Source organism: Dipodomys ordii, unplaced genomic scaffold, assembly GCF_000151885.1.
Source record: "Dipodomys ordii isolate 6190 unplaced genomic scaffold, Dord_2.0 Scaffold65, whole genome shotgun sequence".
NCBI classification, from domain to species: Eukaryota; Metazoa; Chordata; class Mammalia; order Rodentia; family Heteromyidae; genus Dipodomys; species Dipodomys ordii.
The window spans coordinates 3,809,478-3,836,629 of record NW_012267281.1 but is presented as its reverse complement, the minus strand read 5'-3'; the positions used below and the strand labels follow the sequence as shown (position 1 = coordinate 3,836,629).

Here is a 27,152-nt window from a genome sequence, read left to right as displayed (position 1 = left end):
GTCTTTCCTGCCCGGGCTGGCGTTGAACCGTGATCCTCAGATCTCAGCCTCCTGAGTAGCTAGGATTGCAGGTGTGAGCCACCAGCGCCCTGCTAGCTTTTCTTTTTTTGAGTAGTTAACAGTCTCATGGTCTTCTCTGTCTGAGCTGCCTTCAAACCATGATCCTTAGATCTCAGCCCCTGAGTAGCTAGGATAACAGACATGAGCCAATGGGGCCTGGCTTGAATGCATCTTATAAAAGAAATATATGGGACTTTAAAAAGAAGTCAGCCCCAAAACTTATGGCTCTTTACAAGGTAGTGCTGTGATATTTTCCCACATAGGTAGACTTGCAATTTCGCCTTCAATTAAGTAACATCTATTTTTCCTTGTTTCATTGACAAAAGTCCACTAAATTGATTTTATGGAGGGAATGACATATATTATTGTATTGTTTCAAAATTACATTCCAATGTACCTCTTAAAATATAAGGAGATCTGTCCACATGGTGACCTTGGTATTTTACTTCTATCTTCAGATTTTTGTAGCTTGCGTACATTCTGTATCTTACTATGAAAGACCCATCCTTCCGGTCTAAAACCTGGACTCCAACTCTAGTGAATTGCTCCTCAGGGGCTGAGATTTTAACCTGGAACACCTTTTCACCTGGAGAAGATGTGAACCTGGGAAGGCAACAAGAAGCAAAGGTTATTGGATGGAACACACAGGTAGCAATCATGCTCTAACCTATGCCTGTTGCTTCTTTCTATGTTTTCAAGAATAAATACAATGACTCAAGGATGAAAAAAGTTAACAATGGCTCCAATAAGGTAAGATATATCCATCTGATAGGTTATGACACAAGATATGACTACTAAGCAATGTAAGCACAGAAACATGTATACATTCCACATGTAAAAATATCCCTATTAGTCTATTATTTATTCATGTCTATTCTACCTGGAAGTTTGTGAATAAATGGAATCTCAAAGAGGATCTTATAACTTCCTTTATTATTTTAAATTTTTAAAATCATTATTATAAAGGAGATGTATATTGGGGTTACCATTATATACGTCAAGTATATTTAAGAGTACATTTCTTTTTGGACAATGTCCCCTTCCCTCAATCTCTCCCAGGCTTTTTTATTCTTTATTTCATCTTTAAGTAGCTGTTGTAAAAAGGGGGTTCAATTCAACATACCAATTTTTAACTACAATGCATTCTGGTCAATGCCACCCCTTCAGTCTTCCCACTCACTGCTCCCCATCCCACCTGCCCCCTCTCAAGTTACCTAGTTCCATATTCACACAGGCACTTGTATATGACTGTATGTACCCACTATTCATTCATCTCTCCTTTCACCTCCCCTGTTTTACCCTCCCAAAACAAACCAACACGCTTCAGCTTTCTAGTATTCTTTTTAAGACTACATTAGTTGTACTATACTTCTTTCACATATATTTATGTCAGATCTAACTTCCATAAATGAGAGAAAACAGGCAGTTTTTTCGAGCCTGACTCACTTCACTTAACATAATTTTTTCCAGGGAGGACCTTACTTTTAAAAATTGTTCTCAATGACTCTTAAAGTACCAGTATCCTAAACTGTGCCCAGCCTTAGGCAAAATCAAAGAAGGTGGTGAATCGTACCAGTGTCATCAGTGTTATTAAGTGCACACTCCTGTTATTAAAATGGCACTTATTTTTTCCACTTGTACTATTAATAGGCAAATGAAAAAACAACCTTCTCCATCTTCACTTTGGACAATGTTTAATTCCCAAGATTTTTTTTTTTTTTGCCCTGTAAAACACACACAGCATCCACCAAGAATAAAGTCCATCATTACAGTGTCTGTGTGTGTGTGTGTGTACACTCATACATGCCCTGGTCCAGGATTTGAACTAGGGTTTGGGCACTATTCTTGAGTTTTTTTTTCTTTTGGTTCAGTCAGTCCTCTACCACTTGGGCCACAGCTCCACTTCGGGCTTTTGTTTTGGTAGTTAACTGGAAACAAAAATCTCATGGACTTTCTTGCTTTGAACAGCCATTCGCTGATCTCAGTCTCCTAAGTGGCTAGGATTACAGGCCTCAGCCACCATCCAGGTGGTCCTAAAGCTTAAGGGTTAAGTGTAATTAAAATGTATTAATTTCACTGGAACGGAACAGACTTTCATTACAAACATATAGGAGATCCATATTGTCATATCTTTCCCTCAAATTTAATTAGTTTGAATTAGTACTTCATTCTTCCTGAATTTCAAAACATGCTTTGTCTACATACAGATCTCTCTTTAAACATTGAGGCCAACACCAGGAAAACTGATCAAGTCTCTGAAACAACTAGGTTTAAATTCCTTAACAGCTGCTTATATGAAGTCGTTAGAAATGGCTAAGGAGCTCTGCTCCGCTTTTAATATCCATTAGAAAGGCGAAGAGAGAAGCTACTATAATAGGATGGCACTACACAACACTACTATAATAGGCGTGGAACGTAATAGATCTGTTTCCAAAGTTACAGAAAGAAATCGCTTGAGACGGGAAACCAGTTGCAACCAGCTGTGGATCACCCTCCAAGTAGCCAGGAAGGAAAAACTGCTGGGGGGTGGGGGTGGGCACAGAAACGAGTCTCCAAGCAGATAGAGTTGAAGAAAGTTGACATACTGATTTCCAGATGCATCCACGGCCTGAATGTAGAAATAGCGGGCGGGAAGGACGACATCTGCTTTTAGCCCGGGTCCCCATATTCGACTCTTCTCGGGGCTCAGGCGTTGCTCTCGGCCGCTCCGCGCTGGCACAGTCCCCAGGATACAGCAGGAAAGCAGCAGAATGCTCCACATTTACGGGACGGACTCTCGCGGCGATCCCCGGGGAATGAGGCCGCGGAAGCGTGCACCGGCGCGCGGGGGGGGGGGCGGGAGGGCGGCTCGGCGCGCGCGGGGGGCGGTCCCCCCACAGCGATGTCCCCGCCGGAGGGTGGAGGGCCCACCGAGGAGATGGTCAGGCGTCCTGTTGGAACGGGTGGGGAACGGCGAGGGCCACTCGAGTTTCTGGGCCAGGATGAACTTGAGTTACCGCCCCCCCTCCCACCCCGCCGAGCATCCTTTTGGGTGGGCAGTGGAGGAGGCGAATCCGTCCCGCGCAGGGGGTGGGGGTCCAGCCTGGGTGCCAGGCGCGGTGATTGGCCAGCGCGCCGGCTAAGGCGCAGTAAGGCGTTCTGTGAGTGGCTGCGGGGTGGACACGCCTCCTCCGCGCCAGGGGCTTCCTGGGATATGTAGTTCGCGGCAAGACCAGCGGAAATTCTGCCACTTTTTTTTGTTTATCCTTTTTCTTGCCTTTTTTTTTTTTTTTAAACATTTTCTCCTGCATCTATTTGCTTTTCGATCGCCGCTTTTCTGGAACAAGTAGATGCTTCCGATGCCCTCCCAGAGACACTTAGGTTCAAGAGTCACAACTTTGCAAGATTTTTATGCATTTACTTTTGGTCGCCCTGTCTTCCGACCGGGCCCAGGGAGGGTAGAGAAGGAATCACCCAAGGACGGAATGACCGAAGCTACCCACCGGCCCGCCCCTGGGGAACCGGAGTCCCGACCGCGGTTCCCGGCGCTCTGACGGCCGCGGAAGGCCGGCCCCGGGGTAACCGGAGTGCGTCGTGGGGCGCCGCGCCAGCCCAGCTGTGATCCAGTTTGGTGTCGGGGTTCCACCGCAGCGGCAGCCATCGGACCCCGGCTGGAACAAGCCAGAGGTATCTGCCGGGCCGGAGTCGAGGAGGGGCTGCCCGCGGTGCTCCTGGAGCCCCCCCGGACCCCGGGGCAGGGCCCTAAGGCCTCTGGTCGGCGCCTCCGGCTCTCCCGGGGAGGCGTGGAGTCCGCGCTCCGGGAGCTCTGCGGCGTCCGAGTGGAGTTGCTTTGGTGTCGGGAAAGGGAAGGGTAGAGTTAGGCCAGGGACGGAGAGGACGAGTTGGATTTAGAAGTTCCCGGTCGGACGCCGGGGGCGGGGGGCTCCCAGTTCGCCACGCCGCGCGCGGCAGGGCCCGGGCACCTTGCGCCAGGGTGTCCACCGCCCCCTGGCTCCGCACGCTGCCCGCGGGCCCGGCCCGGGGTCGCCGCTCGGGGCGGTGGCTCCGGATCCCACCCGAGCCTCGGCCTCGCCTCTCCGGCTCGCTCAATCCTGCCTTCCCCTCCTCCCCCCCCCCCCCAGCCCCGGTGGTGGGGAGGCTCCGGCGCCCCGGCGGGCCTGGTTGGGGGCCTAGGCAAGGGGTTTCTTGGCTCCTTTTCGCCATTGTCGTTCTGGGTGACGCGAGTCGTCCCTTCGAGAACCCCCCTTCGGGGCCGCCCATCATCGCCGGGGGGCGTCAGCTGCGCGCGTCCACCTGGCGTCGTGAGACGCCCGAGTATCTGGGGGACCCCGGCCGGCGAACCCCATCTTCTCGGGGGGGGGAGGGCGGGGGCGTAGGGGGGACGGACGCCCGGTCCTCGGGTGCGCGGGGCGCGCGCGCGCGCGCGGGCCCGGGTCCCCGCCGCGGGAGCGCGGTGGGCGGGGGGCGCAGCTGCGCTTCCTCTCCGCCGCCCGGATCCGCGTCCCTGGCTGCCGCCTCCGCCTCGCCGCTTCAGGGCCGCGCTTCTGTCCGGGCAAAGGTGAGGACCCTCCCTCCTCCCTTCCCATCACTTCCATCTCGGCCTTCCCGGAGCCCGGGTCGAGGCGTGGTTCCCCCCCCCCCCCCCCGGGCGCCCTCCTCCTTGGGTAGGCCTGCAGCCCGGCTGTGGGGAGGGGTCTGGGCGGGTGGCGGGGACGGGGCCTGGGAAGGGTGGACCAGCCCGGGGCGCACGGCCAGCGCCTGGCCGGTCTCGGGACGGCCCCTGCGTTCCCGGTGCCGTCTGCATGCATGCATGCAGGTCACGAGGCCTGTCGGGTGCGGGAGGCTGAACTGAGGTGGACCCGGGCTCTGATAAACTTGATACTGAAGAACAGACCATCTGGAAAGCATGTAGTCGAGGTGATGGGTAGTGGTCTTACCAACGGTCTGTTTTACATGGCAGCCCGTTCCAGTGTCTTGGCTCCATGGGTGCATTTGAAGCTTGTTATTGAATACAGTTTTGCTCTGCAGGCAGGTAAGCAATGCTTCTGTCGCTTAGGAGAAGGTTTGTTTGTTTGTTTTTTTTTTTAAAGCAATTCGTTTAAGTCTAGACTCGGCCCAGCAGTTACTCGTATTAGTTAATCGTAATTTAACACTGCTCTTCACTTACCTGGATGAAGGAATCTCAGCTGATCATGCATTGGAACATAGTTACCATAATGCCCTGCATGCACAGACTAGGTACTTCGGAAATATTGTTGAGCTTGCCTTGGTGCTTTTGGTAGACTGGTGATACAGTCATCAAGAAAATCAACTTGCAGAAGGCCGTCGTTTGTCCTATAGACACAGACACACACACATCAATGTAGATGTAAAATCACACCTTATGAAGACTTGTGCAAGACAGGCACCAAGTATATGTGGGGTGACCTAGCTCAATTTGAAGAGTAAGAAAAGCACCTTCACAAAGTGGCATTTGAACAGATGTATTTGACAAATGAGTGGAAATTGCCTAGCGCAGGAGGTCAGCGGGGACAGAGAACCAGGAAAGCAGTGTGGAAGGAGCAGAAAAAGGCGTGTGTGTGTCTGTCTGTCTGACAAGACCTGGGCCAGGTCCGGAGCTGGCCTTTTGTTAGCAGAACTGAGGGTTTTAGGCAGGGAATTTCATATATCTGTAGCAAGCTTTATTTTGTCTTCATATAAATTAGATGAAAAATGACAATGTGGGGGTGGGGTGGCTTTTTGTAGGGACTGAGTTGTAAACTGAGACAAAAGGAGATCCCAGAGGTGATAAAACTTTGCTGCAGGCTGAAAGACAGACAATAACCAATGTATAGTGTAGTATTTCTTTCAATTACAATTACAACTTAACAGAATAATCAGTGATTGTTATGATTTGGTTCTTAACTGTACAAGCTGCTTAAGAAAATTGGGATTTGGGGGCTGGGAAGGTGGCTCAGTGGTAGAGTGCTTGCCTTGCAGGCATGAGGCCCTGGGTTCTATTCCTCAGCACCACATAAGCAAAAAGAAAAAACCCGGAAGTGGCGCTGTGGCTCAAGTGGTAGAGCATTAGCCTTGAGCTGAAGAGCTGAGGGACAGCGCTCAGGCCCAGAGTTCAGGCCCCACGACCGGACCCAAAAGAAAACCCTTCCCCCCAAAAAAAAAGAAAATTGGGATTTGGGGGTAGCTAACATCCCAGAGGCTGAAATCTGAGAATGATGGTTGGAAGCTAACCTGGGGAGGAACATCTGTGAAACTTTTTCCAATTCTTCAATTAACCACTCAAGTACAGCTGTGACTCAAGTGGTAGAATTCCAGCCTTGAATAAACAGTCTATAGGATGGCGTCCAGGCCCTGCTTTCAAGCCCTACTGAGGACATATTATAATATTGGCTTGTTAACGTTGAACATTGTGGGAGAAAAGACATAAGGCAGACATGACAGGGAAAGGAAAAGACACGAGCAGCGTGTGGGACATGGATTTTAGATTCTTTTCATTTTCTGCAGAATATCTTTTGACACTTTGTAATTTTTTTGCAGTGTTTTACTTTAATAAGATTTATAACCAGTACATAAAATTTCAAGGAGAAATTTCACGTCCTTGGTTTTTAGTGACAATATAAAATACGTTTTCATGATGATGATCACCTTTTTTTTTTGTGTGGGGGAGAGGATTATTCTTGCAAGTAACCATTTAGGAACAAAAGAAAAGAATGGTGTCTCAGGCCTTTAATGTTAGGCATGTGGGAGATGGAAATCAGGCGATGGGCGTTGAGGCCAGCCTGAACAAGAAGTTAGGGAGACTTCATCTCCACGGATGGCTGGGCTTGCAGCTGCTGCACTCCTATTTTTCCAGCTATAGGGGACTCCCAATGGGCTGAACCACTTCCTTTTCTCCCCTCTTTCTTTACCTCCCAAATAACTAGGATTATAGAACCGGTATATTATACGGTACCTGTTGTACCTGTGGTTTTGATTAGGATGTTATATGTGTGAATTAGTCTGATGGGCAGTGTTTGATTCAACACAAGGAAGGAAGCAAGCTAAACTCCAGAGGGTGATACATAGCACATGCAGTCCTTAAGATTCATGAAGAGTTACTGGACCTCGACCAGCTTCTCTGGAGTTCAGGAGACTCTAGAGGTTCCTGCATGGCTCATATTCCATTTTTTCTTTTCCTTTTTTTTTTTTTGCCAGTCCTGATGCTTGAACTCAGGGCCTGAGCACTACCCCTGAATTTTTAACACTCAAGGCTAGCACTTACTCTGCCACTTAGGCCACTTGCATCTATTTGATGACTAATGGGAGATGAGAGTCTTACGGACTTTTCTGACAAGAATTGGTGACCTCTCAATTAGAAGAAAAATATTTTGGGGGTAGGGAGTATCTGGTGAAAACTCATTTTTAAAGATTAAAATTCTGTACTAGTTATTGACTTCAGTATGGCCCAGTATCATGTGGCTTTTATGTGGCCTGTGTGCAGTCTTCGAGCTTTTTTTACTCAAAGCTAGCATGTTACTACTTGAACCACAGCTTCATTTCCCACTTTTTGGTGGTTAATTGGTGATGAGTCTTTCCTGCCTGGGCTGACTTTGGAACCTTGATCCTCAGATCTCATCTTCCTGAGTTGCTAGGATTACAGGATTTAGCCACTGGCACCTGGCTGGCTGACAGTATACTTTTTGAGCAGTAATTCCAACATTATTTTTAGACACTTTTTTGATATGTAATTTGTACACTGTGTGGTCCCTCATTGACATATTTGCTACAGTGGCTTTCTGTATATTACCAAAATTGTGCTTTTAAATTCATTATCAAATATTGTCATTATTGCAAAAAAGGCTTATTATGGCCAGATGTGAGCCCTAGGCGACCATTAGAAGAGGCTTTGCTTCTTCTGCTCTTTTTATGCAAATGGGATCATGTAGCATCTGGTCCTTTGTGATGGGCTTCTTCCAGTTACTATAATGTTTTCAAAATTCATTCATGTGCAACCATGGATCAGTACTTTTTATTGCCAAATTAATTTCTACTGTGTGGACATACTACATTTATTTGTTCATCATTCGATAGGTATTTGGGTTCTCACTTTTTCTTGCTATAATGAGTAATGTAGCTGTGAACCTGTAGACATGTGTTTTCATCTTTCTTGATGTGGTCATAATGGTTTTATTTTTCGTGGATGTGCCTAGGAATAAAATTTCCAGACCATATGATAATTGTTTAAATATCTGAAAAACTGTTTTTAGAAACCTACTGGACTGTTTTACGTTTCTGCTAGCAATGTATTAGGGTTCTGACTTGTCTACATTCTAGCCAACACTTACTATTATCTCTCTTTTTATACTGTCATCATCCTAGTGGGTATTTCATTGTGATTTTGCTTTTCATTTTTGTGATGGCTCATGAGGATGAGCATCTTCTCATGTGTCTGTTGGCCATTTCTATCTCGCCTTTGGAGAAATGATCCCTATTCACACACAGAGCCCATTTTTTTTTTACATGCGCTATTTGTATTGTTGTTCTATTATTTAAGCTACTTTTGGAGCGGGGACATTACTTGGCTTCAACTTTAGGGCCTCATGCTTACTGGGCAGACACTACCACAGAGCCACACTTCCAGCCCTTTCTTGGACTTGTTATTTTGAGATAGGGTCTCACTTTTTTATCTGGGTATATCTCTGGACCATGATCCTCCTGTTTTACAATTCCTACCATAGCTGGAATGACAGGTGCATGTTATCACACTCAGAGATTTTTAAAAAGAGTTTATGATCATACCTCTAAGCATATAGTCATAAAATAAATATATATTGAATGAAGACGTACGAGTAATACTTATGTAACATTCAGTGCTATTTGTAGTATCTGGTGGATTGTTGATCTTTTTTTTTTTTCCTTTTCCCGCTTTCCTTAGGATCCAGCTTCTCAGTTCTCAAGTTTTTGTAGAATGCAGTAAGCTGCGGCCCACGTTGTTTTTTAAGAAGAGAAGGTTGTAGCTTCCTCCTAGCAACAGACACTTTTACAGTTGCATTCAATGCCTAACATTGCAGAACCCGAAAGGGCCAGTGATTCTGGAAATGGTGAGCACCAGTCCGAGAGGAAGTCTCTGGAAGAGAATCTACAAGGTGCTGTAAAATCTTTCTGCACAAGTACCTCAGGAGCAACCTTGGGTCCCAAAGGAGATGGCCATTACCCGTGGAGTTGTCCCGTGACTCACACTCGTGAAAAAATTTATGCCATCTGCTCAGACTATGCCTTCCTCAACCAGGCAACCTCAATCTACAAAACCCCAAACCCAGCCCGCTCCTCTTGCCTCTCTGACAGTACCTCGTTATCTACTGGGAATAATGCATCAAAATACATCGGCATCCCAACTAGTACATCTGAAATAATCTATAATGAAGAAAACAACTTGGACACGTTATCCAACAGCCTAGGCAAGCTACCTCTCGCATGGGAAATCGATAAATCGGAATTCGATGGGGTCACTACCAATTTGAAACACAAATCAGGTAAGGAAGGAACCATCAAGTTCACATGCGAAAACAAAGAGGAAATAAATAAATAAATAAATATATATACTATATACTTCTATATGTATATATATATATACATATATACTTCTATATGTATATATATATATTTTAAAAGAACTTGTTTTAGAGTTGAAGTCAGGGCTATGCAGTGTTTTCTTCTATATTCTGGGGGGTTTCAGGAGTGTTTAAATTTTTTTTTGTAATTATGGAATTACCATGAATGCCATTAATTATGCCATGTTTTAATTTCTTTCTTTTTTTTTTTTGGTCATGGGGCTAGAACTCTGGGCCTGTGCGCTGTCCCTCAGCTCTTCAGCTCAAGGTGAGCACTCTACCACTTGAGCTACAGTGCCACTTCCGGTTTTCTAGTAGTTTATTGGAGATAGGAGTCTCACGGTCTTTCCTGCCTGGGCTGGCTTTGAACCGCGATCCTCAGATCTCAGCCTCTTGAGTAGTTAGGATTACAGGCCTGAGTCACTGGTGCCCAGCTCTCTCTCTCTCTCTCTCTCTCTCTCTTTTTTTTTAATCTTTGTTGTTGGTTGTGGGGCTTGAAGTCAGGGCCTGGGCATTCTTTTAAGCTTTTGTATTGAAGGGTAGTACTCTACAACTTTGAGCCACAGCTCCACTTCCAGTTTTCTGATGGTTAGTTGGAGATTAAGAGTCTCATGGACTTTCCTGCCCAGGATGGTTTTGAACCAAGTTCCTGAGATCTCAGCTTCCTGAGTTGCTAGGATTGTAGGCATGAACCAACAGAGCCTGGCTTACTTGAACATTTATAAATACTCTAGCTTCCACATATGAAAGAATACATGAATTACTTGTCCCCTTGGGCCTGACCTATTTCACTTAACATTATTTTTTCCAGGTTTGTCCATTTCTTTGCAAGTCATGTAATATTCTTCGTATTTATTTCATGGTTTTCCTTTTAGTATTATCATTATTAATATGTAGTTTTACAAAGAGGTTGCAATGCTATAAGCCAGGTTATGAGTACAGTGCTTCTTCATTAATGTCATTCCTTCCATTTCATTTTTAAGTTGTCAGATTTGGGGGCATGATGGTATATTAGTCCTCTAATGTGTAATAGTGATTTTTCAGATACTTGAGAGTTCTTTTCTTCTAAATATTGATTTAATTGCATGACAAGCACAGGCATATGATCTTAGTCTTTGAGAATTTACTGAGCCCCATTTTATGACCCAGCATATGGTCTATCTTGGTGAATGTCCAGTGTGAACTTGCTAATGCTCTGAATTCTGCAGCTATTGGTATATCTATAAATATGAATCAGGTCAGAGTGTTTGGAAGTGTCAATCACATCGGTGTTTGTATTTAATTTTCTTCTTGCTCTATCAGTTACTGAAAGGTGGATGCTAGTAATCTCCAACTGTGATTTGGAACCATCTTTTCATTTAATTAATCCCTTTAGAAATGACATACTAAGTTATAGCAAAACGTAACAAAACCCGGAACAAAGTTAACCATCTCTTAACCATTATTATTGTGTTCAGTGGCTTTAAGTGTGCATATGTTGTTACATAGCTGTCCCCACTATCCACCTCCAGGTTTCTTTTCATCCTCTTCAAGAAGAAATACTGTGCATGTTAAATATTAAGTCTCCATTTCCTCTCTCTCATTCTTGTTCCTATCTCTGTGAATCTGACTTCCTTAAGTGGAAGCATTCAGCATTTGCCCTTTTTTGACTGACTTATTCATAGCCACTCCTGTTCTTTCCTGGTTACTTTTGCTTAGAATATCTGTTTCCATCTCTTTCCCTTGGAATCTGTTTCTAGATCTAAAGTGTGTGTCTTATTGAGAATGTATAGTTGGAGCATGTTTTAAAAAAGTGATTCTGCTGACCTATGTGTTTTTTATTGGAAAGTTCAGTTCATTTGCATTTGTATTTGCAATTTGGTCCTCCTAATTGCCATAAGGAGGGAGTTCTCCCATTTTGCTATGTGCTTTCTATGTGTGTTACAGCTTTTTATGTCGCTCATTCCTGCGTTTGTGTTTAGTTACTTTTTGCAATGATTTTTTAGTTCCCTTTTGTTTATATGTATTTATTTTTTACTTATTATTTATTTATTTATTTATTTTTGGTCTGTCATGGGGGCTGAACTCTGGGCCTGGGAGCTGTCCCTCAGCCCTTCAGCTCAAGGCTAGCACCCTGCCACTTAAGCCACAGTACCACTTCCAGCCTTTTTCTGCTTATGTGGTGCTAGGAATTGAACCCAGGGCCTCATGCATGTGAGGCAAGCATTCTACCACTGAGCCACCTTCCCAGCCTCTTTATTTATATTTATATGTCATCCTTGTCACTGTCACTTAAGCTATTTGTGGTTTCCATGAGGATACCATACTCTAGTTTGATGTTTACCATCTCAACTTCAATAACATGCAGAAATTTGTTCATTTACAACTTTATCCTCACCCTTTTATATTACATTCAGCCTTATTTTAAGCATAAATATATATCTTGATGCACTAATTTCTTTTTTATTAGTATACATAGTGGTAAAAGAGGGCTCTCCTTGTGACATTCCCACACAGGCATGGGAATCAATCCCACTCTACTGATCTAAATATCACCATTTCTCTGTGGTCATACATGTGAACAAAGTACTGCGGCCATTTTTACCCTCACTATTCTCTTTGCTAACTCTCCTTCCGCCCACAGGTAACCTCTTCTCCCCCCGAGCAGAGATGGTTTTACTTTTTTGTGTTTGTTTCATTCTTTTTAAGTGTGCATCAAATTGTACCAAGCAGTTTCCCTATGATATTTCATCCATATTCTATATGTTGCTCAGAACAGATGTCTCTATTGCTTTCCTTTGCTCTACTCCCAACCCTTTTTTTGATTGATATTCATTTGTAGTGTATTTTATTTTATTTACTTACTTATTTTTACATAGAAGTGTATTTTATTAAACCTAAGGGTGGCTACTCCTTCCTGTTTTCAGGGTTCATTTGCTGGAAGATTTATCTATTGGCTATGCTTTCAATTTTCTTTCTTAAAATTTGGGTTATTTACCTCCTTGGGCCTAGGGTTTTGGACTAAGATTTCTATATCTTTATTTAGAGTTACTCTTTACTGTCCTGCATTGTCTTTTTTCATCAGCTGTTTGTTTGAATTTTCTAGTTGTTGGTTGGGAGTCTCTTTCAATTTATCCAGGAGTTTATGCCGTGCTCTCATGTTTCTTAGATTTATTCTATTGAATTCATTCTTTTTTTTTTTTTTTCCCTTGGGTCCGGTCCTGGGGCTTGAACTCTGGGCCTGGGCGCTGTCCCTCAGCTCTTTAGCTCAAGGCTAGCACTCTACCACTTGAGCCACAGCGCCACTTCCGGCTTTATTTTTTCTTCTGCTTATGTGGTGCTGAGGAATCTAACTAGGGCCTTAGGCATGCAAGGCAAGCACTCTACCACTGAGCCACCTTCCCAGCCCCTGATGTCATTCTTTAAACTTTCATCCTCTTCACTATCACTTAAGTCCCATATTGCGGAGTTACTGGCTTTTGAGAGACTCACATTGCCTCATTTATTCATGAGAAAGAAGTCAGTGATTTTTCACTGAGATTTACTCATTTGAGACCCAGTTTAGGTGGGTAGTTCAGTCTCCTGTGATCTTTTAGTTGGTTATTTCTCAAAGATTACTTAAGGATTGGTAATGGCTGGGTTGTGGCATATTTTTCTTTTACTAGATTGGATAGGTATGGCTCCATTGTCAAATAATTAGCTTGACTGCCGAGGACATTGTTTGCGGAAGTCTTCCATACTGAGGGTGCAGGAGCTGGCCTATAAAAGCGATTGGATGGATAAACCACAAACTTGCGTTTGTGGCAATCCCTGACGAAGACTGGTCTGCACTGCTGCTCCACTATGTTTAGATGTATGTAGAAGCAAAGAGGTATCTTTGTGCTTTAGGAAAATTCTTAGTTAACCAAGGTGATAATAGGAAGGAGATGATGAGGATAACATGAATGAATAATACGAGGTGTTTGGTTATAGAGGAAGGAAGGGATGGGAGCTGAGCTTAATAGAAATATTAATGAGGAAATGTGATGAGGTAAGTAGAAAAAAAACTAGTTAATATACTTGGATCAGAAGGGGGAGGGAAAATTATGAGAATTGAATAAACACACACAAAACTAAAACAGGTCGACAACAAAAATCCCCAAATAAAACTCAGAACAAGTAATACATAAGCAACACACACACATCCCAAAGAAAAATCAAAACCAAATGATATTTGGGCAATTTTAGTTACCAGGTGAGAATATAGGTAAGGGGGAGCATTAATGATGAGGAAACAGAGAAGGAAAGGTGAACTAGAAAGCAGATGTACTTGTAGATAGAAGGAAAGTATAAGGGAGGGAGAGCTATAGACAGGGAGTGACAATACAACTTAAAACGGTCTGTACTGTAAAGTAAAAACCTAGAAGTAAACGGCCTGCATCAGATGTTCAGCTTAAAAACGAATCCATACAGAACTTCACAGACCTGAGGCTCAACTTTCCCTTGCTGCTTTGGCCTCAGGCAAAGGGATTCTTTTCTAGCTGGGAGGTTCATGCTTCAGACAACGGTCATGAATGTGAACTTGCCTTCAAAGATTCAGCTGCCTCTGGCACTTGTGCTTCCAAACTCAGCAGGAAAAGTCAAGGTTCCATCAGTGCCAGGTGTCTGGGGCTGTGTCTTTGGCATCTCCGTTGCCTTTGATTTGTCGTGGACTGGGTGTTAGGAGTCACTGCTGCCCTCCGTCACTAGCACATACAGTGGCTGCCATACCCACACAGCTGTGTCAGTCAGCAGGGGGTGTCCAGCCTCAGTCACCTGTCCCCACCACCTCTGGAGTCTAAGCTCACCTTGTCAGTGTCACATCTTCTGGGCCATACGAGGTACTCGTCCCTCTCCTCAGCCACTCCTTATCACAGGCAGATACCCCAAGACCATGGTGAAGGGCCCATGTGAGTCACTGTGCCGTGATTGCTCCTATTTACCCCCCCCCTCCCCCAGCCCAGAGGAGCTCAGTCCCTAACAGCGGGCACTCTCTCCCAGGAGGGCAACTCACTTTCCTCCCTGTGGTGAGGGGAGGCATAGAATGCTTTTCTTCACCAGATGCAGCCTTCCACCCTGGGGTGGCCACTTCCTCACGAATCCCAGATGCCTGGGCTTTTCCTGCAGCTAGTATTGGCAGTCCACCGGCAGCAGGATCATCATCTGATGTTACTTTGTGCTGCAGTCTGTTTCCTTACTGCCTTGGTGGGAGTTGAAATAACCACACGTCGTCGCAGCAAACAAATTCCACCAGTGCCAATTGCCTAGGTTAATTAACCCTTGGTGGGGGAGGAGCACAGGTGCTCATTTACCCTTGAAGGAAGAACAGCCCATATGACCAGAGAGAGTCATCCTCTCTCCAGCTGAGTCTGCAGATTCGGGAGGACTCACAAACAACAAGAAGGGGAAAAAGACAGCCACCCTTAGTTCTTTTTGCTTTCAGTTTGTTTTCCTGAGAGGGCCTTGCTCTAACTTTGCATGTGCTACTGAAGCCTATTTGTCTTTGATATGGGATCTCCCTAACTTTTCCCTGGGCTGTGCTAGAACTGTGATGCTCCTGTCTCCCCCTCCAAAGTAGCTGGGATTGTGTGTATCATTCTTTGTCCACTGTGGTCTCTGAAGGCCTAAAGACATATTTAAACATCATGTTTTTCTCTCTCTAGCAGATTTCATTGATGTAGTTTAATTGTTTTAGAGAAAGGATCTGTCTTCTGCAAAGCAGTCTAATTTAATATTACTGTTGATAATTTTCTAGATGTGGCTAAAGAGGTGGTGATTGATTCTTTTATGAGCTAAATGACTAGCTCTGGAGTTGTGTACAAGAACTTGATAAGAAATAGCATTCAGAGTAGCGTAAGTGGTTTTATTCTCTTAGTTTTCTGTAAGGTAGATAAATAATTTTTTTTTCCATCGGTCCTAAGGCTTGAACGCAGGGCCTGGCCACTGTCCCTGAGCTTCTTTTGCTCAAGTCTAGTGCTTTACCACCCAAGTCACAGTGCCACTTCCAGCTTTTTCTGAGTAGTTTATTGGAGATAAGAGTCTCATGAACTTTGCTACCCAGGCTGACTTTCACCCCCTATTCTCAGATCTTAGCCTCCTGAGTAGCTACGAATACAGGCGTCAGCCACTGGCACCCGGCTGACAAGTATTGTGTGTGTGTGTGTGTGTGTGTGTGTGTATATGTATATATATAATGTTTGTAAATATCATTTTTAGAATTAGTGGTAGTTACTTTTTAATTTTGATGTGTAATTTTGTCATGACAGTGTACTTCACCTTAAGTGTTGTATTCTAGGCAATGCAAAGAAACAAGTTTCCAAGAAAAAAACTTCGGATAGAAAAGGAAGACACCAGAGAGAATGCCCTCAGCATTCTCCTCTTGAAGACATCAAACAGCGGAAAGTGTTAGATCTCAGACGATGGTAATACTATGTCACTTTTTATTTTTCAACTTAAACATGTTCTGACATCTTTTCCCTTTTGTGAGTTCACACATATAGATAGGATAAATGTTTATAGTTCTAAGATTATATCTGGGATTTCCAAATATTAGAATTGTACCAAAACTCTTAAGATTTGAGCTTGCTCAGTTTTATTGCTTGGCTTGTATCCCACCTTTTTATTCTTCATATTTTTTTTAGGTAAGTCTTATTTTTTTTTTTTGCATTGGGTAGACCTCCAGCCATGATCCTGCTACCTGTAACTTCCTGTATAACTGGGACCACAGACATGCACTGACACACCCGGCTTAACTGAGATGGGGTCTAACTTTTTCTCTGGGCTGGCACAGAACCATAGTCCTCTTAATCTCTATTTCCAAGTGAAATTACAGACTGACGCCCCTGCCTGGCTAGAAAACAGTGCCTGTTACAATAATACCAAAAGAATAAAATACTTTAGAATAAGCTTAAGACTGTACTGAAGAAAAAAGAAACTACTGAAACTAGAGATACAATTCAATTGTCAGCTGTGCTGTTTTCATGAATTACAACACTTAGTATTTTGTCCTTACTTCCCCAGTGTTTAAGAAGTTTAAAAAATCATGGATGAAGCTCACATGGACAATCAGACAGATTTTGTAGCTGATATCTGCCTTTACATATCATTAATTTTTTTCCTATTTGTTTGGATAATGTCTGCTTTATTAATCACAATTGGCTATCTAGTAAAACGTATGCTAGAATATTGTTATACTTTTATTTTGTGTTTAAGAAATACAAAAAGGGCTGAGAATATGGCTTAGTGGTAGAGTGCTTGCCTTGCATGCATGAAGCCCTGGTTTGATTCCTCAGTACCATATAAACAGAAAAAGCCAGAAGTGGCGCTGTGGCTCAAGTGGTACAGTGCTAGCCTTGAGCAAAAGAAGCTCAGGGATAGTGCCCAGGCCCTGAGTTCAAGCCCCAGGACCAGCATTAAAAAAAAAATATTTTAAATGGATAAAGATTTTGCTTTGCTTTATCTGATCAAAGTTTCAATATATCTGAGTCACCAGGAGATGTATATTTCTCTTAGTCATACTTTCATATTCATTCTTCCATTTTCTCAGGTACTGCATAAGCAGACCACAGTACAAGACTTCTTGTGGCATTTCCTCATTAATTTCATGTTGGAATTTCCTATACAGCACAATGGGAGCTGGGAAGTAAGTATGTCAGTTCATTGCTATCCCCAAACTCCAACAAATTTGAAAGTAATTCAGTGTTCCTTTTTCTAGAATGGAAACTTTTGAGACCAACCTTTTCTTACATTAATAGACTAAAATGCTATGTTTTGTCACAGGCCTTTTAGTTTAAATATATTTTATTTATTTATATTAAATGCATTTTTGTTGTTGTTGTTTTTGGTGGTTGTGGGACTTGAACTCAGGGCTTGGCTGTTGTCCCTGAGCTCCTTGTGCTCAAGGTTAGTGCAGTACCACTTTTTTTTTTTTTGTCGGTTGTGGGGCCTGAACTCCAGGCCTGGACGCTGTCCCTCAGCTCTTTAGCTCAAGGCTAGCATTCTACAACTTGAGCCATAGTGCCACTTCTGGCTTTTTCTGATTATGTGGTGCTGAGGAATTGAACCTAGGGCCTCATGCATGCAAGGCAAGCACTCTACCACTGAGCTACCTTCCCAGCCTCCTGGTGTACTTTTTTTAAATAAAAGAAAATGAAGGACTGGGAAGATGGCTGAGTGGTAGAGTGCTTGCCTCAAATGCATGAAGCTCAGGGTTCAATTCCTCAGTACCACATACACAGAAAAAGCTGGAATTTGCTCTGTGGCTCAAGTGGTAGAGTGCTAGCCTTGAGCAAAAGAAGCTCAAGGACAGTACCCAACCTCTGGGTTCAAGCCCTAGGACTGCCCCCCACACCCCCCAAAAAAGAAAGAAAAATGAAAATGATTAACTGAAAATTATTTGCAAGCTAGAGGTTTATTAATACTGGTGTGAATTGTCTCTGGGAATGATTAGGACTGTAAAATGACTGACAGCTCCTCTTTCACAGCCTTCCACCCATAACCCAAGAAGAAGCTTTACATATTCTGGGCTTTCAGCCGCCATTTGAAGATATCCGGTTTGGCCCATTCACTGGAAATACAACACTCATGAGGTATGAGCTTGCCACTTAGAGGCAAGGGTCCGGTCGTGGGTCTGGTCCACTTTGGGTCCGGTTGTGGGCCTTAACTCTGGGCCTAGGCGCTGTCCCTCAGCTCTTCAGCTCAAGGCTAGCACTCTACCACTTGAGCCACAGCTCCACTTCCGGCTTTTTTTTCTTTTTGCTTATGTGGTGCTGAGGCATCGAACCCAGGGCCCCATGCATGCAAGGCAAGCACTCTACCACTGAGCCACCTTCCCAGCCCCCTTTGCTCGTTAATGTAAAACGCAAGTCTTTTTTTGGGGGGGGAGGTTCGGTTGTGGGGCCTGAACTCTGGGCCTGGGCGCTGTCCCTCAGCTCTTCAGCTCAAGGCTAGCACTCTACCACTTGAGCCACAGCTCCATTTCCGGCTTTTTTTTCGTTTTGCTTATGTGGTGCTGAGGAATCGAACCTAGGGCTTCAGGCATGCAAGACAAGTGCTCTACCACTGAGCCACCTTCCCAGCCCATAAAATGCGAGTCTTAATAGCCTTTTCTGCGTGGGCTGCCTTCAAACTGCGATCCTCAGATCTCAGTCTCCTGAGTATCTAGGAGCACAAATGTGAGTCACTAGCAGGCAGCTACAATACCTTCTTTCCAGTCATGCCAAGTAATAATGCTGTTGGCGGTGTGGATAGTAAATGGCTTATCTGAGTCTAGGTCCCTTACAGACATGCTGAGCTCCGGCTGTGCTAAATTGCTGTTCAGCTGGAGGAATAGCCTTCCTCGAACGATTGTTATTAGCAAATCCTCTTCTTATTTTCAGATGGTTTAGACAAATTAACGATCACTTCCATGTGAAAGGATGCTCTTATGTTCTATATAAGCCTCATGGGAAGAACAAAACAGCTGGAGAAACAGGTAGGTGAACATATTTGTATATACACTTCAGTGTTTGTAGGTATACACACACATACACACACACTTCAGGGTTCATCTCAAAGATTGGCTATAGTAACAGTCTGTTGCTTTCACATTCTCTTTATCTGAGGAGAAAATCATGACAGAAGGGATTTTTTAATATGTAGTTTATTTTTGATACTCAATGAAATAATAGTGGTGATATTTGTATGTACAACTTTTAGACCCTCCAGGCATGTCGTAAACACTACTACCACGTTGATTGTATTGTGTGGATCCATGTTCTGTGTCTCTGTGTCTGTGCTGGGAAAACTCTTTTAGGAGGCAGCATGGAATTTGCAGTTTTTCCTAAAAGGGTAAAGGAATGATTTGAGACTATTTCAAGCTAGATCACTGTGATAACCCAAAACAACAGGACAAAGGATTGTAAAATGGACAAGACTTTGTTGTAAAATAATCTTGGTTATAGCAGAAATACTAACATAAAATAGATCTTCAGGATTATTTTAGGTGCTAATTAAATTATTTCTATTAATAATTTCCTTTTTGTGATGGTGGTTGTGTATTGTGGGGCTTGAATTCTGGACCTAGGTGCTATCCTTGAACTCTTTTACTCACTCTACCACTTGGAGCTATAGCACCACTTCTAGTTTTCTGGTTAATTGGAGATAAGAGCTCATGACTTTCCTGCCTAGATTGGCTTCAAACTGTGATCCTTACATTTCAGCTTCCTGAGTAGCTAGGATTACAGGCATAAGCCATCAGCACCTGGCTGATAATTTCCATTTTTAATTGTTACATTAATTTTTGTACATTGCAAATCAGAGAACTGTTAAGATGTTAAAGTAAATGACTCTGTGTGTGTGTGTGTGTGTGCGTGCGCGCACGCGCGTGTGCATGCGCGTGTGTGCGCTGCTCCTGGGGTTTCAATTCAGGGCCTGAGCTGTGTCCCTCTCTGTGCTCAAGGTTAGCACTCTACCACTTCAGTCATAGTGCCACTTCCAGCTTTTTCTGAATAGCTTATTGGAGATAAGATGATCAGACTTTCCTGCTGAGGTTGGCTTTGAACCACAATCCTCAACTCTCAGCTGAGTAGCTAGGATTACAAATGTGAGCCATTGGTGTCCGGCTGACCCTGACATTTTTTGCTCAAAGTCTAGCTAGCACTCTTCCACTTGAGCCATAGCTCCACTTTTGGCTTTTTTTTGACTAATGGGAGATAAGAGTATCTATTTATTCAAACACAGGCTTCAGACTCACGTCTGGATTTGACTTATAGTTTGGAGATTGCCAACCCTCGGTGTAATGGCTGAAGCCCAAATAACCAAATTTTGGTGCTTGAGCAACTGGCATTCTAGTGTCTCATCCAGCCTCTCTCTTCGGAGGGGCTGCGTCAGCCTCCTGACACTCAGCCTCCTCTTCACAAGTTCTACAGGTCATCTGTTCCTTTGACCCTTTCTTAGGGAGCAGCCTGGCGCAACACATACAGGATGTAGGATTGTCTGCTCATTTATCTATTCTTGCACTTTAGGAAGGCTTTCTTTTCTGCTTGCCAGGCCAGATGAAATCCATTCCCTGGGGTATCACAATATGTGTTTATGCCTCTCATTTGAACTCCCACTTAGCTGCTAAGTGATTCTCGGCATACTAGCTGGTTTCTGTTTAAAAAAAAAAATTCTGGGCCATCTTTCTTGAAAATAGGGCCTAGATGGTTAAACTTAGGTATTCACTATGAGTTCAGGAATCCTACATAGAGGAAATGAAACAGGAGGAATTAGGTAAATTGGGATTAGAAATTCTGTAGTAGATATTGTTTTTTCCTCTATCTAAAAGCTTGACATTTTTCCCGTGGAAGTACTCTTTTGTTCTCTTTGTCTGTAGCTCACCTCTTCTGGCTCTAATCTTCCTCCTCCCCCACTCCTCCAGCACACATCACCTGTTTTGGGTGTCACCCGCAGCCCCTCTTGTCCTTTTATTTGAGGTCTTGCTGTTCTCTATTTTTCAGATTTCTAGATGTTACCTTTTCCTAAGGATTAGGTATTGCCTTCTACATTGTAAGTGCTCAGGAATAAGCTTAGGATGTCTCTGGATTATTCATTAACTACTTCATACACTCTTTTTTTTTGGGTTGTTGTTTGTTTTTTTTTTGGTTGTGGGGCTTGAACTCTGGGCCTGGGCACTGTCCCTCAGCTCTTCAGCCGAAGGCGTGTGCTCTACCACTTGAACCACAGCGCCACTTCTGTTTTCTGGTGGTTTCTTGGAGATCAGAGTCTCATGGATTTTCCTGCCCTGGCTGGCTTTGAACCATGATCCTCAGATCTCAACTTCCTGAGTAGCTAGGATTACAGGTGTGAGCCACTGGCGCCCAGCCTACTTCATACACTGAATAGAGTGTGTGCCAAAATACATGTCTGGGTAACTAGACACACTCAGTGGTTAGGATGGGACACATTCTAGTAAGCCACTCTCTGCAGTTATGACTAGCCTGTGTCAGGCCTGCCCTGTGAGAAGGTACCAGGTGGGACTCATTATTCTTTTCACTTAGTTATCTTATTGCCTGAGTCCATAAGAGGATGTCATCATAGCAGCTCTCAGTTAATAACACTGGCAGAATTGAGTTGGAGTGGCAGGATGGGTGAAAAATGAGTCAGTGAAATAAAAGGAAATCAAGGGAAGATGAATACCAGATACACAAAAATTTATGGATGTTTTCACATCATCATTGAAATTTTCTCCAGTCTTTTTATTTGAGGAATGAGATAACCTACTTTTTTTCTTCTTAGCATAAGAACAGTGATAAAACCTTTATAAATTAACTATATATAGTATTTTCCTAGTATTATTTTCCTCTTTTCCAGTTAGAGGACTGGAGTCTCCTTGTTACGTTTTCTGTTTGTATTTCAAGGGAGAGTGATCTGCTTTTCTTTCCCTTCCACATCAGTGGTCCCACTTGAGCCCTGATCCATCTCTGCAGTTATTTGCTGGATTCCCCTTATCTCCGACAGCATGAAACATTTACATAGGTTGTTTGGCATTTGGTGTGTGCCATCTTATGTTTCGTGTTTGTGCACGCGTGTGTGCATATCCAGCTCCATGCCCGTAGGGGCTATTCTGAATAGGCCTCTACAGCACTGGTTGAATTGGGGAGGAGTATTTTTTCTTTCCTTTTTTTTTTTTTCTTTTTTGGTTGGTCATGGGGCCTGAACTCTGGGCCTGGGCCCTACCCCTCAGCTCTTCAGCTCAAGGCTAGCCCTCTGCCACTTTGAGCCACAGTGCCACTTCTGGCTTTTCTGCTTATGTGGTGCTGAGGAATCGAACCCAGGGCCTCATGCATGCAAGGCAGGCACTCTACCACTGAGCCACCTACCCAGCCCGAGGAGCGTTTTTTCTTTTCTCTCACTGTGGAAGAGAGTTGGCAGAGATGGTTTCTTTCAATTTGTCTCTGAGGTTCTTGTTGGTGGAAACGATGTCAACCAGCTTAATTTAAACATATTCTGAATTGTGTCTTCTCTTTCAGTTTAAATTATTCTTCAGGATTGTTAGGTGTGTATTCTACAATAGTCGTTCTGTTTTCTTGGGGACTACATGCTTTTTGTATTCCCTGGTGCTTGCTGACATGCCAGCATACTCATTTCCAGTGGGCGCCAGGACAGAAGGAGCCTCCTCTTGGAGTAAAGTTGAAACTTAGGTAGTAGGATAACATTTAATGCAAGCTAGGGTATTTCTTTTTTTTTTTAATTATTTTTTTATTGTGAAAATACTGTACAGAGAGGATATTTCTTTTCAGAGATATTAACTAATCACAATGAAGCTGCTAAAAGTTGACAATGCCAGCTTTACCCTGTGATGATTTCATGGTATTGAATCAGTTAGCTACCTGCATTTATGCCAGGAAGTCTAAGGGTTTTTTTTTTTGGTGCCACTCCTGTGGCTTGAACTCAGGACCTCGTTGTTGTTCTTGAGCTTCTTTTGCTCAAGGTTGATACATAGTCTATTGCTTGAGCCACAGTTACACTTCTGGCTTTTTTTGGTAGTTCATTGGAGAAAAGAATCTCACGGACTTTCCTGTCTGAGTTGGCTTCAAACTGTGATCCTCAGAACTCAGCCTCCTGAGTAGCTAGGATTATAGGCATGAGCCAATGGTACCTGACCCTTTTTTCCCTCACCTTCCCTTCCCTCCCCTCCCCCCCTCACCCCAGATAGCTTGAAAATTATGCTTACATTCAGGTACTTAATATTGTTCTTCCAGTGAGGATCAAGTTCATTTTTGTTCAACAGAACCTCTGCCTTATTCCTACGTAACCCATACATGCCCTTCTCATAGCTCTTGCTCTTAGCTTCCCTAACACCTCAGTGCATTTCAGGTGGACTGTGCATTGGTATTCTGTTTCCTGCATTCATCGTTTGCCTCCAATTCATAGTAAACACAGTGCCAAATAGATTTCTTAGTGCTCATGTTACATCCTCTGGGGCTTCCTAGTGCTTACTTTCTACATAAACCCAGGAAGGCCACTCAAAGCTCCTCTCTCCCGTGGGCCATCTCCAGTTTTTAAAAGATACAAATGAAGAACTACCTATCCCAGTTCCAGAATCTTTCAACTTCAAAGATGTAAAAAAAAAGCATTCTCAAAAGTTCTTCTGAAGTTCTCTAGGATTTTCCTATGGATGACCAGTAGCTACAGGGCAAATCAGTACACTACACGGAAAGACAGTCGGTTGTTAATGTATTAAAGTAAGATTCACCATGCCACAGGGGCCAGGATTCTGTCCTCAGCAGCTCAGCATTCCTGTCACCCTGCTGGAGGTGAGGCGAGTCCTGTGGTTTCCTTCTCCTCACTCCACAATGCAGCTCACCGGTTGCTTTGTCATTTCAAGTTCAGGGTGTTTTTAGATACATTCTGATAGGGAGTGAACTTCATTCGGAATTTAGCTTCCATCTGTAGCACATTTGTATGTCTTCAATACACAGAATCACCTTCTTGGATGACTCATGTATTTATTGCTCTGTTTACTGTCTTTTATTTCAGAGGATGATCTGATCTATTTCTGACTTTGTCCTGAAATTGTGGGGGTTCCCTACGGTAGGCTTCTCTCTGCTTTTGTACCCTGTGCTCCGAACTAAGTGATTTGCTATTCCCAGATTATCACGCTCCCTTCTGTGCTTTTGTTTTTCCTCTCAGACCCTTTTCTCTGTCTGGATTGTTAAAATCGTCCCACTCCATTCAGTTCCATCTTGAATGCCACCCCTTCTGGATTCCTCACACCTGACATGTGCCTTCTCTGAGCTCTATACCTGTTTGTGGCACTGTCTTATTCCACCTTATGTTAAAATCACTTGTATCTTCTTCCTTGGGAGAGCTTGTCTTTTGTGTCCCTGCAGAATATGATGGAGTCTGTAAAAGAGCCCTGATTCAAATTCACGGTAGCCAAATTTAGCCTCAGAATTCAATCTCCTGCCTCATCTTCCCAAATGTGAGAGTGTAGGCTTGTACCACTGTCCTTAACTTGAAGCAGAGGCTTCAATAGGAAAGATCTCCTTGCTGTGAAAAGATGCTCTTGCCAGAGGTCATGATGAAAAATAGAGATGCATAGCACATTGTGTGAGGGGGAGGGGCTGCCCTCTCCGCTCTGCTGTAGCAGTTAACCTGCTGCTGTTAGTGTTCTTTACCTACTGTGGTGGCCAGAAAGTCAATCATTGCCACATGCAAGCTTTCATCTGCTATTTTTGGGATTTGTAGTTTTAATGGGCAATTTCTTAATGAATAATTTAATTTCTTCCAGGAATGCAAGTTAATGAAACCTCAGTTAATGGCTTTCAATACTGAGTGCTGGTAAAAACTTTTATTTTTATGGCAATACATTTGAAATTGACATTGATGATAGTGATGGGAAACAGACAAGAAAGAATAGTTAGAAGAGTGTGTGCTACTCCAGCTTGACTGTGGAGCTGTTCCAGCACTTGGGATGTGAAAGTGAATTAACCTTTCTTGTATAACTTTTTCAGAAGGGTGGAAGTGTGTGTTAATGTGGAGAAACTGGCAGTTCTGGAGTTTGTTTGTATTATCTGGAGTTGAAATTTATGCCCCGTACTTGAGTGGTATTTAAATGGGGACATACTATATATATTAGAAAGTCTATATTTTGACCTGATTTAAAGTTTTTACTTTTTTGTTGTTGTTGTTGGTTGTGGGGCTTGAACTCTGGGTCTGGGCACTGCCTCTGAGCTCTTCAGCTCAAGGCTAGCATAGCGCTCTTCCACTTGTGCCACAGTGCCACTTCCAGTTTTCTGGTGGTTTATTGGAGATAAGAGTTTCATGGACTTTCCTGTCCAGGTTGGCTTTGAACCCCAATCCTCAGATCTCAGCCTACTGAGTAGCTAGGATTATAGGTGTGAGCCAAAAGTACCTGGTTTAAAGTTTTTATTTTTGTACCTCTTGTAAAGATTTATACTAGTGTATGTATTTTTATGAACAAATGCACTTACATTTGGCATACACATTCAGCAATTTTTAGTGTTAGATAAACACAATCAGGAGAGTTGAGATCATCATTATATATATATAATCACAAGGTCATATCCAGTAAATAACTTTCATAGACAACTTTTTAAAATTATTATTATCTTTAAGTAATTGTACAAATAAGTTCCCAGTTCCCATTCTACAAAACAGTAGATGAGTACAAAGTTCTGACGACATTGTCACCCATCTCTCCTAACCCATCCCTTCTCTCACTTTTTTTCTTTAATTGAGATTAGGTGATGACATAAATTTCACGTATTTCACAGTATTGTGGAATAGTGATACTTAAAGTCATAAACACATTTTAACCTTCACAAGGCAAATTGTCATTATCATGGTTCATAGACAACTTTATGTAGTATTGGAAAGGTTTGGTAAACCAGGACAGTTTTTCCTTTTTTTTTTTCTTTTGCTGTTGACTTTATGTGAATTTCAGTCTAAAAGATCAAATGGAAAGTGAATTCATTAATACTTTTTTGCTTTTCCCCTGCTGTGTCAATGTGTTCTAAGTAATGTCTTTTCTGTCTCTTGAACCTTCACTCATCCATGGTATATAATACCAACATTGTTTTGTGGGCCCTCAATTTGTTTGGTTTTCTTTTCTGTAGCTTCGGGAGCCTTGTCAAAGTTAACTCGTGGACTGAAAGATGAATCGCTGGCTTACATCTATCATTGCCAAAATCATTATTTTTGTCCAATTGGCTTTGAAGCAACTCCTGTTAAAGCAAGTAAAGCATTTGGGTAAGAATGTACATATTTCATATGGGTATTATCACCAGGAAAATATGCTATAGAAAGAGTTTTAAGGAATTAAAAAGAATTTGGAGTCTCTTAGGAATTGGGAAGCTTAACAGTCTATTTTCTTTGTATCTAATTAGCCTATTCATTAAACATTAGAATTTATTCTTTGCAGAGTTGCATTTAGTTAATTGCACTTTAACAAATACTCTTGTAGATGCTGGGGCTTAGACATAAGAGAAAGCTATTTGAAAAAACACTTTTCTGTCTACTGTAAAACAATTATAAAAGCCATTATGTACTATCTTGTCCTTATCCAGGATTCCACATGAACAATGTGCCAGAAATAACTAAAAAGTATCTTCCCTTCTAACCATGAAAGACATGGAGAGTATCAGGATTCCTCTTTATCCTGGTTGCAAGAAAACTCTGTACCAAATTTTATTTCCCTGTCAGGAACCATATTACCTTCATGGCTATATTTGTTTGTTTGTTTTTTAATTTCCTCAATCCACAGTTTATATTTTATAAATTTTATATGCTCATAAATTGATATCTTCTTCTTCTTTTTTTTTAACAAGAGTCCTAAAAGGGAAGATCACTTAGTTTGACTACAATTTTTCTTCCTTTCCATGTTTTCTTCATGATGGTTTGAGGAAATGCCACGATCCTGGAAAGCAAAGGAAGAAGTGTTCAGGTTAAGAAATGATGAAAGCAGAAATTGTGTGTATTTTAAGTAAAGACTCTGATAGGCAAATTCATCTGGCCATGCTG

General features: G+C 43.0%; 2 protein-coding genes across 3 annotated transcripts in view; one reads left to right on the top strand and one right to left on the bottom strand.

The window, feature by feature from the left end:
* Positions 1 to 2,869, bottom strand: part of Kdelc1 (KDEL (Lys-Asp-Glu-Leu) containing 1) — a 13,479-nt gene extending 10,610 nt beyond the window's left edge. Inside the window, exons 1-2 of the mRNA XM_013022976.1 lie at positions 2,646 to 2,869; positions 458 to 663 (exon numbers count right to left, since the gene is read on the bottom strand). Coding sequence (XP_012878430.1) covers positions 458 to 663; positions 2,646 to 2,821 — 382 coding nt within the window. The 5' untranslated portion in view covers positions 2,822 to 2,869. The remainder of the gene's footprint in view (positions 1 to 457; positions 664 to 2,645) is intronic.
* A 419-nt stretch (positions 2,870 to 3,288) lies between these two features.
* On the top strand, positions 3,289 to 26,908 carry Bivm (basic, immunoglobulin-like variable motif containing). 2 transcript variants are annotated; one of them, XM_013022998.1, is made up of 9 exons: positions 3,289 to 3,726; positions 5,021 to 5,092; positions 8,975 to 9,572; positions 15,943 to 16,069; positions 17,194 to 17,289; positions 18,131 to 18,235; positions 19,025 to 19,119; positions 26,249 to 26,381; positions 26,699 to 26,908. In XM_013022998.1, exons 3-9 carry the CDS (start codon positions 9,095 to 9,097, stop codon positions 26,730 to 26,732), a joined length of 1,068 nt encoding a protein of 355 aa, XP_012878452.1. In that variant the 5' UTR covers positions 3,289 to 3,726; positions 5,021 to 5,092; positions 8,975 to 9,094; the 3' UTR covers positions 26,733 to 26,908. The 2 variants fall into 2 exon arrangements, with proteins under 2 accessions (XP_012878452.1, XP_012878453.1); XM_013022999.1 differs by lacking the exon at positions 5,021 to 5,092.
* The last annotated feature ends 244 nt before the right edge of the window (positions 26,909 to 27,152 follow it).